General features: G+C 48.9%; 1 protein-coding gene across 4 annotated transcripts in view; it reads left to right on the plus strand.

Annotated features, from left to right (window-relative positions):
- The window catches only part of DGKH (diacylglycerol kinase eta), a 374981-nt gene that overhangs the window by 23456 nt on the left and 340617 nt on the right, over positions 1-10908 (plus strand). For 2 of the 4 annotated variants that reach the window (XM_077297324.1, XM_077297326.1), the window contains exon 2: positions 4931-5092. In XM_077297324.1, the coding sequence (XP_077153439.1) occupies positions 4931-5092 (162 nt within the window). Of the gene's footprint in view, positions 1-4707; positions 5093-10908 lie in introns of those variants that run through there. The other 2 variants (XM_077297323.1, XM_077297325.1) reach the window with 1 other exon arrangement.

Here is a 10908-nt window from a genome sequence, read left to right on the forward strand (position 1 = left end):
CCTACAGCCATAACTTTTTTATTTTTCCATCAATATAGCCATGCGAGGGCTTGCTTTTTTGTGGGATGAGTTGTATTTTTGAACGACACCATTGGTTTTGCCATATAGTGTACTGGGAAAGTGAAAAAAATTCAAAGTGCAATTCCACAATAGTTTTTTTGTTGTGCTATTTTTACCATGTTCGCTAAATGCTAAAAGTGACCTGCCATTATGATTCTCCAGGTCATTACAAGTTCGTAGATGCCACACATGTATCGGTTCTTCATTTTTTATTTAAGAAACTTGGGATTTTTTTTCAGCACTTAAATAAAAAAGTCACCATTTTCCAGGAACCAAAGCATCTCCACTTTTCGTGATCTGGGACTGGGGGAGAGCTTTTTTTTTTTTGAGCGCCAAGCTGACATTTTATTGATACCATTTTGGTGTATATACAATCTTTTGATCACCCATTATTGCATTTTAATGCAATGATGCGGCGACTAAAAAAAACTTAATTCTGGCGTTTTGATTTTTTTTTCTCGTTATGCCGTTTACTGATCAGATTAATTCTTTTTATATCTTGATAGAGCGGGTGATTCTGAACGCGTCGATACCAAATATATGTGTTTGATTTTTTTTGTTTATGGTTTTATTTTGAATAGGGCAAATAGGGAGTGATTTGAACTATTACACTTTATTTTTTTAAATATTTTTAAAAACTTGCTTCAATAGTCTCCATGGGAGACTAGGAGCTGCGATCGTCTGATCGCTTGTCTACACACAGCAGGGCTTCAGCCCTGCTCTACGTAGTTAAAATGATTACTTGCTATGAGTGCATACCGCTGGGCGGCGCTCATAGCTATCTGGCAATGACAACCACAGGAGTCTGCTACAGACCCCAGGTTGTCATGTCAACTCATCAGCGACCCGTCATTATTGACGTGCTTCCGGCGCGAGCATGTTAAATGGTGCTGTCAGTGATTGACAGTGGCATTTAACATGTTAACAGCTGCGGGTGGATCGTGATTCCACCCACGCCTGTTAGGGGCACATGTTAGCTGTTCAAATCAGCTGACATGGGCTGGATAAGTTGCAGGTTCATCACCGGTGCCTGCAGCAAACTGGGGGAGCCCACCTTAGATGTAACTACGTCTAAGGTGAGAAAGGGGTTAATTCCTTATTCTGCCTTCAGAGCTGACCATATAAAAATGTGACAGATCCCCTTTAAAGGCAAGCTATCATCTGAAAATTACCTGTTGTTTAAATAAGGGTTTTTTTTCCCAATGTTTTTTTTTCTCCCATAACACAGTCTACATTAAAGGGAGCCTGTCAGCAGGATTGTGCACAGTAACCTACAGACACTGTCAGGTCGGCAACGTTATAGTTATATACTTATAGTCTAAGTATATAACTATATACTTATGATTAAAATGATACCTGGGTTGATGAAATCCGTCTTGTGGTTGTTGTTTTCAGTTAAAGATATGCTCATGCCCCCGGGTGGCCTGTGGGGGGTCTATATGTGGTGTTCTGATTAGGTATTCATCTGTGTGGCTTATGACAGGTCACTGATCCCTCACTGACCTGCCCCCTATTTTATATATTATATACAGGTCCTTCTCAAAAAATTAGCATATAGTGTTAAATTTCATTATTTACCATAATGTAATGATTCCAATTAAACTTTCATATATTATAGATTCATTATCCACCAACTGAAATTTGTCAGGTCTTTTATTGTTTTAATACTGATGATTTTGGCATACAACTCCTGATAACCCAAAAAACCTGTCTCAATAAATTAGCATATTTCACCCGACCAATCAAATAAAAGTGTTTTTTAATACCAAACAAAAAAAACCATCAAATAATAATGTTCAGTTATGCACTCAATACTTGGTCGGGAATCCTTTGGCAGAAATGACTGCTTCAATGCGGCGTGGCATGGAGGCAATCAGCCTGTGACACTGCTGAGATGTTATGGAGGCCCAGGATGCTTCAATAGCGGCCTTAAGCTCATCCAGAGTGTTGGGTCTTGCGTCTCTCAACTTTCTCTTCACAATATCCCACAGATTCTCTATGGGGTTCAGGTCAGGAGAGTTGGCAGGCCAATTGAGCACAGTAATACCATGGTCAGTAAACCATTTACCAGTGGTTTTGGCACTGTGAGCAGGTGCCAGGTCGTGCTGAAAAATGAAATCTTCATCTCCATAAAGCATTTCAGCCGATGGAAGCATGAAGTGCTCCAAAATCTCCTGATAGCTAGCTGCATTGACCCTGCCCTTGATGAAACACAGTGGACCAACACCAGCAGCTGACATGGCACCCCACACCATCACTGACTGTGGGTACTTGACACTGGACTTCAGGCATTTTGGCATTTCCTTCTCCCCAGTCTTCCTCCAGTCTCTGGCACCTTGATTTCCGAATGACATGCAAAATTTGCTTTCATCAGAAAAAAGTACTTGGGACCACTTAGCAACAGTCCAGTGCTGCTTCTCTGTAGCCCAGGTCAGGCGCTTCTGCCGCTGTTTATGGTTCAAAAGTGGCTTTACCTGGGGAATGCGGCACCTGTAGCCCATTTCCTGCACACGCCTGTGCACGGTGGCTCTGGATGTTTCCACACCAGACTCAGTCCACTGCTTCCTCAGGTTCCCCAAGGTCTGGAATCGGTCCTTCTCCACAATCTTCCTCAGGGTCCGGTCACCTCTTCTCGTTGTACAGCGTTTTCTGCCACATTGTTTCCTTCCAACAGACTTACCATTGAGGTGCCTTGATACAGCACTCTGGGAACAGCCTATTTGTTGAGAAATTTCTTTCTGGGTCTTACCCTCTTGCTTGAGGGTGTCAATGATGGCCTTCTTGACATCTGTCAGGTCGCTAGTCTTATCCATGATGGGGGTTTTGAGTAATGAACCAGGCAGGGAGTTTTTAAAAGCCTCAGGTATCTTTTGCATGTGTTTAGAGTTAATTAGTTGATTCAGAAGATTAGGGTAATAGGTCGTTTAGAGAACCTTTTCTTGATATGCTAATTTATTGAGACAGGTTTTTTGGGTTATCAGGAGTTGTATGCCAAAATCATCAGTATTAAAACAATAAAAGACCTGACAAATTTCAGTTGGTGGATAATGAATCTATAATATATGAAAGTTTAATTGTAATCATTACATTATGGTAAATAATGAAATTTAACACTATATGCTAATTTTTTGAGAAGGACCTGTATATGTTTTCCCGAACATTTGAGCACATACGGTAAATCCATTAGATGGCGGTTTTGCAAGCTTGCGAGAAAATCTTGGCATACGGATGCCATACGGATCATTTGATGAGAGGAAATCGCATCCTCGCACTGCACACGGATCACTGTTTTTGAAACATTTGTGCGATTCTCGGCCGTGAAAAACGGACCTTTTTTTATACGTTAAGTGTGTCCCCGGCCTTAGGGCTCATTTCCACATGCGAGGCACACGTCCGTATCTCGCATGTGGAGACCAAGCTCTGGCGCCGGCACTTTGGAGCGGAGCTGTGCAGCTCCCTGTGTTCTTATGCGGCCGCACGCTCCGCTCTGGAGTGCCGGCTCCACAGCTTGGTTTCCACATGCGAGATACGGACGTGTGCCTCGCATGTGGAAATGAGCCCTTAGGCCGGTGTCACACGTGAGTGCAATGCGAGAAACTCGCACTTCAAGACGGCGGTTTGGAGCTGCATAGAAATCCATGGAGCCGCACGCTCCGGTCCGAGTGCCAGCACCAGTGCCGGGTATTTGAGTTTCTCGCATTGCACTGACAAGTGTGACCCCGGCCTTAGGTTAAATTCACACAATGAAATTTGTGAGGTCTTGAAGTTGCAGCTGAGTAACAGGAAGGATCCACAGCACGGCCGCCTTGAAACACGACCTACCAAAAAGAGACAAAACCCACAGCTTTTAGCAAACTAAAATGTAAAAAATACAAATGGTGCAGATCGCCCTCCTCTCGTTTCCCAATTCATATGTGATTTAAAAAAAAAAAAAAAAAAACCGCGTATTTGTGGTCTCATCGTTTGTAAAAGTCAATAATATGGAAAGATAAAATATAATTAAACCACAGCGATAAATTGCGTAATGAAGAGAAGGCGCGAGGCCAGAATTGCCGCTGTGTGGGCCCAAAAAAACAATAAAATAATGAAGAGTTGATCCCAAAGTGTTCTCACTAAGGACACCAAACCAAGTCCTCTCTCTATCCCGCACCGACGGCCGGAGCTCAGGAAACACCGACACTAATTACAGGCAGGAGATTTTTTTTAGCGCAGAAGTTTTTTAATCACTAAACGACTAAATCGCAGTTTGGTGCCGCTGTAATCGCACTGTCCGGTCACTTATTACACCACGGATGATGTGACAGCCCCAGTACACCGGCACAGGCACAGTTCTCCCGGTGTCAGCCCCATATGTCACATGTGGACACCCGGTGTGAACGGAACAATAAAAACAAGTATGACTCCATGCAGGAACAAACTATGAGCGGTGCTGCAGAGGTTAACCGCTGTGCTCCAGTGTACGGTGCCCCCTGCCCTCCGGGGACGGGAGCACAGCGTCCTGCCTACGCACTGTGGTGTGAGGCGCCCCGCTCTGTAGACACTATACTGGGAGTGCGGCCGCGGAGAGGCTGAGGGGACACTTGTAGATCGGTGTAAGAGGCGGGGCTGAATGGGCGGGGCTCTGTGGCCGGGCGTGAGCAGGGAGGGGCGGGGATTGTGCTGTTGGGTGTGAGCGGTGGGCGGGGTCGGCACAGAGGGGCGGGGCAGGGTGGTCGGCAGTGGTACTACGGGGAGTAGTAAGAGGGGGCGGTGTCGGTGGAAGATGGCGGCCAGGCGCGCCACTGTGCCCGGCACCTCCACTGTGCCCCCAGCCGGTAGCAGAGGAGTGGGCGTCCTGGCTGACTCGGATTGGTTTGTGTTTCCCCGGCAGGAGTGTGACAAGATGTCCGGGAGCGGCATGATGAGGGATCCTCCAGCCGGGACAACTTCAGGGACTGCAGCGGGAGACGAGTCCTCTGACAGCGAGGGCGAACATGAAGGACCCCAGAAACTCATCCGCAAAGTGTCCACCTCCGGGCAGATCCGCAGCAAGGTGAGATGTGTGTTGTGTCTTCTCCGTGCAGGGAGCGCACACTGCCGGCAGCGGATGGCAGCAGCCTGTCAGCTGTGCTGCCCAGAAACCGAGCTGCTGCTGCCGATCTGTGCTGTCATCAGGTGCTGGACCAGACTGTCAGGTGCTGGGCTGGGACACTCAGGACCACGCTGTCATTATGTGGTGGCACACTGTGCGCTGACCCGAGGGACCATGCTGTCATTATGTGCTGGTTGGACACTGTGCACTGCCACTCAGGACCACGCTGTCATTATGTGGTGGCACACTGTGCGCTGACCCGAGGGACCACGCTGTCGTTATTTGCTTGTGGGACACTGTGCGCTAACACTCGGGACTATGCTGTCATTTGTGTGATAGTAGGACACTGTGCGCTGACAATCAAGGACAGTTCGCTGACCCTAGGGACCACGGTATAATTATGTGCTGGTGGGACACGGTGCGCTGCCACTCAGGACCACGCTGTCATTATGTGGTGGGACTCAGTACGCTGACCATAGGGACCATGCTGTCGTTATGTTCTGGTGGGACACTGTGCACAGACACTCGGGACCACACTGCCATTATGTAATAGTGGGACACTGCGCTGTCACTCAGGACCACGTTGTTGTTATGTGCTGGTGGGACACTGTGCACTGACACTCCGGACCACGCTGTCATTATGTGGTGAGACACTGTGCGCTGACCATAGGGACTATGCTGTCGTTATGTGCTGGTGGGACACTGTGCGCTGACACTCGGGACCACACTGTCATTATATGGTAGTTGGACACTGTGCTGACATTCGGGACCACGCTATTATGTGCTGGTGGGACACTGCACTGACACTTGGGACCACACTGTCATTATGTGGTGATTGGACACTGTGCGCTGACACTTGGTACCACGCTGTCGTTATGTGGTGATTGGACACTGTGCGCTGACACTTGGTACCACGCTGTCGTTATGTGCTGGTGGGACACTGTGCACTGACACTTGGGACCATGCTGTCATTATGTGGTGTAAGATTGCACTTACTAAGTGTATTAGGGGACACTCGCTTGGCACGGGATTAACATAGTCAAGCACGATTTTTCCAAACAAAACAGTCCAAACGGTTTATTTTTGTGTCATAAACCGGGTTATGCACGGTTCATATTATACACATCATATACGGCTTTGTCTCACAGACACTAAACATGCTGGACCTCTCACTTCATCCAGTTACCATGGGTGTCCTTACGCCGAACACTTCACCAAATGTCCCTAGTCATATAGCGCACACGACATTGGGTCACGGTCTCTAAACACGCTGAACCTCACTCCGTTCAGTTACCGTGGGAGACCACAAAGTTCATAGACTATCACAAGCACCAACAGTCAATGGTACCTTATGGGAGCTCCTGCTCCACCTGCTGAATCCTCGTCAGTCCTCTCTCCTGGGGAAACTGCCTTTACGTGGTTCCCCAACTTGCCTGGCCGGCACACATCAGTCAGTCCAGAGCCACCGAAGGACGGTAGCTTCCCCAACACAGACCATCCAGAACTATAGTCTTACTGTGTGCTATTCAGGACGTCCATCCCACATGGGACCGTCCAACACACTGGCATGTGCTCATCAGGATTCCTACTCCCATGAGATCCAACACAGGTTGTGCTCTTCAGGAAGCCTACTCCCAGGTCTTCCAACACAGGTTGCTCAGTGTGCTATTCAGGACGTCCCTCCCACATGGGACCGTCCAACACACAGGCATGTGATCTGTCATCTGTCCAACATCCCAGGCCACCAGGTCCAAAGCCCCACCATGTGCTGTTCAGGAATCCTACTCCCAGGACTTCCAACACATAGGCTCTCCAGGACCTTCCAGCATAGACCATTCAGGTCCACACTCAGCGAACCACACAGGAACATGTGACCCACACCCTGGTCACATTATATACCTTTAACCACTCCCATGGGTGGGAGTGTGTGGGTGTGGCTAGTTCGACCCACCCATCTCTCATAACTAGCCTAGTAATCTATGAAGTAGTCTCTCTTCATAACTATACAAACTCTTGAGGGTCTACAGGTCCCAGAACAACAACATTGCATCAGACTTACCACGCAGACTCCCTCTGTGACACATATCGGCCACTCACAATTCTGCCAGTCACTGTTTCACCACCATTATAACAACTGATATGCCTCCATGCATATCCCAAGGAGCACACACAGAGCCCCCTAGCTGCCACAGGGGTCACTGCATCACAGTGGTGATTGGACACTGTGCGCTGACACTCGGCACCACGCTGTCATTTTGTTCTGATGGGACACTGAGTGCTGACATTCGGGACTATGCTGTCGTTATGTGCTGGTGGGACACTGTGCGCTGACACTCGGGACCACACTGTCATTATGTGGTAGTTGGACACTGCGCTGACACTCGGGACCACGCTGTCATTATGTGGTAGTGAGACACTGTGCTGACACTCAGGACCATGCTGTCGTTATGTGCTGGTGGGACACTGTGCGCTGACACTCGTGACCACGCGGTCGTTATGTGGTAGTGGGACACTGCACTGCCACTCAGGACCATGCTGTCATTATGTGGTGAGACACTGTGCGCTGACACTCGGGACCACGCTGTCATTATGTTCTGGTGGGACACTGTGCTGACATTCGTGACCATGCTGTCGTTATGTGCTGGTGGGACACTGTGTGCTGACACTCGGTACCTCACTGTCATTATATGGTGAGACACTGTGCGCTGACCATAGGGACCATGCTGTCTTTATGTGCTGGTGGGACACTGTGTGCTGACCATAGGGACCATGCTGTCTTTATGTGCTGGTGGGACACTATGCACTGACACTCGGGACCACACTGTCATTATATGGTGAGACACTGTGCGCTGACCATAGGGACCATGCTGTCTTTATGTGCTGGTGGGACACTGTGTGCTGACACTCGGTACCTCACTGTCATTAATATGTTCTTTTCATACATGCTTTGTTGGGAGGTCTTCTTTAGAGCTGCCCCTGCAGTGTGGCGCACACCTGTTTGCCTCTGTTTACAGTGGTGCCAGGACCTCACTGCTCTTTGGTGCGGTATACCCATGTGCCCTGTGCTGTGATCCTGAGTCTGAGTTGCCTCCTTGTATGGTGATAAATGTTCTGCACATGGTATTGTGTGGCGAGCCTGCGGCGTCCGGGGTATTTTGTGGCGAGCCTGCGGCAGCCGGGGTATTATGTGGCGAGCCTGCAGCGGCCGGCATAGTGTGTGGCGAGCCTGCGGCGGCTGGGGTATTATGTGGTGAGCCTGCGGTGGCCGGGGTGTTGTGTGGCGAGCCTGCGGTGGCCGGGGTGTTGTGTGGCGAGCCTGCGGTGGCCGGGATGTTGTGTGGCGAGCCTGCGGTGGCCGGGGTGTTGTGTGGCGAGCCTGCGGCGGCCAGAGTATTGTGTGGCGAGCCTGCGGCGGCCAGGGTATTGTGTGGCGAGCCTGCAGCGGCCGGCGTAGTGTGTGGCGAACCTGCGGCGCCTGGGGTATTATGTGGCGAGCCTACGGTGGCCGGGGTGTTGTGTGGCGAGCCTGTGGCGGCCGGGGTATTGTGTGACGAGCCTGCAGCGGCTGGCGTAGTGTGTGGCGGCTGGGGTATTGTGTGGCGAGCCTGCGGCGGCCGAGGTATTGTGTGACGAGCCTGCGGCGGCTGGCGTAGTGTGTGGCGAGCCTGCGGCGGCCGGGGTATTGTGTGGCGAGCCTGCGACGGCCGGGGTATTGTGTGGCGAACCTGCGGCGGCCGGCGTTTTGTGCTTGCTGTGTAGTGCCATGTAGGCACAGAGGGTAAGCCTGCCATGTAGCTGGTCTTCTGGTCCAGGAGCCTGCACAGTAATGTGCCCTAAGCAGACGTGGTTACATAATGTGAGTGACGCTTTCCACGCTCGGAGAAGTTGCCTGTCTCCGGCTCTGATACGCTGAGCGGATTACACACGATGCAGGCTGTCACCCGGCTCGGTGCCCTTTTAAGCTCCGCACAGCTTCCAGGGTTACAAGAATTAATATAAGCTCGGGTAGCAGTGTGGATCCAGGAGAAAATCCAATTCACAACTGGACACGAAAATATTTTTCTCTTGTTTGTAGGCAAATGGTTATTTTGTTACTTTCTTCCTTCTAGTGCTGTAGAGTCGTCAGCCCAGAGCGACTGTGCAGACTAAGCACACGGCCGTGTGGGGATATGGCCCCTATAAAATCACACGGTTGGGGTGCAGGCACACACCACTGTACAGTGTCCAAGGGCTTTCCTATATATTATATCTAATTATTTTTTATCGGACAGCACTCGGACCCATAGAGTAATAGATCCATTCACACATCTGTGAAAATCATGAGAACCATTTAACTCTGAGCACGTTCTCCCCAGGTCTGATGTGGAGGACTAGAATAGGACGTACTCAGTGCGTCTCTGTGCCGTCCAATAAAAAATCAGGCAGCGCACCGACAATCACACGGGTTGTGCCTGCAGCCGTATTGTTCTGGCCGCTGTGTGTGTTCTGTAGAAACTGAAGTTTAATCAAGTATGCTAATTAACATGCCGAGTGCTCGTGTGCTATGGCCAAGATGCTCCGTGCATCCGTTCTGCCCCCTGCAGGCTCCGCAGCTCGGGCCAGCCGGGGTATGCAGATCAGAGCCGTGGGTCACACTGGGGTGCACGGAGCACCCTCACTAGCGTATTTAATTAAAGTTCAATTTATACAGAAAGGCGACAGTGACCAGAAGACTAAAGGTGCAATTTGTATAGGGGCTGTGTGTAGCTTAGACTGGACACTGTAATCTTGTGACAGGTCCTCTTTAAAGGGATTTCAAAAGACAGTGTTTGCTCTTACTTTTTCCACTTTTCCTATGAGTATTCCAATAATTCACATTATATGGCACCATGACATTAACAACACTTCCTTTAAGGCCTATGATTTTTGCGGTTGGACCTCCATAGATTGGGCCTAGTTTCCAGTACATCCCATGGAAGGGACAGGTCAACCCCTTAATCTCTGCCATGTTCCTCAGAGTGTTTCTGAATAATTTATGCTTTGTAGCCGAGTACATTAGTCCAGTCAAAGGGCCACAAGCAATGCTCCCCATCAAAGGGGTTCTTGGTGTACAACAAGGTCTACAGTAGGTAGTTGGCGCGTGTGTAAGATCCCCATGAATGCCAGGACCTAAAGTCTCTCAGCAGTGTTATCCAGGTCATCACACTACCTTCTGGTGTTTTTGGGAGAGAAGGTCCATGAGGACTGGGCTCCAGCACCAATGAAAACATGTTAAAACATAACTTTTACTGTTCTACTAAAAACATGACGAGAAAAAAAACAAAAAGAGAAAAAAGATAAATGATCCATAAGCTTGTACCTTTCAGGTGAGCATCCCTTACTCATAGCTGTTCAACAGGGTTGGTCACCTGAAAGGTGTAAGTCTATGGATTCGTAATCTTTTTTTTTTTTTTTTTTTTTTTATCTTTTTTCTTATCTCACCATATTTTTTAATAGCACAAAGTTATGATGTAACATTTCTTCATTGGTGCTGGAACCCAGTCTTCATGGCTCCTTCTTCCATTTGTGACCTGACCACAGTCGGTCCGAACAAGGTCCACCAGGGTTTCTATGTTAATTCAAGTGGTTTTCTCACTGAGTTGCCCTCTCTGGAAGCTGAGCTGATTACTGGCTTTTCTTCTGCCATACATGTGGTTTTTTTTTTTTGCCATGCAAGTGGAACGCAAATCCAGCTGACAATATGCTGAAAAAGAGACCTCCTTCCATTGCTCCAGAATCCAGTTATGATGCTGTCCATT

Source organism: Ranitomeya variabilis, chromosome 3 (assembly GCF_051348905.1).
Source record: "Ranitomeya variabilis isolate aRanVar5 chromosome 3, aRanVar5.hap1, whole genome shotgun sequence".
Classification (NCBI taxonomy): Eukaryota; Metazoa; Chordata; class Amphibia; order Anura; family Dendrobatidae; genus Ranitomeya; species Ranitomeya variabilis.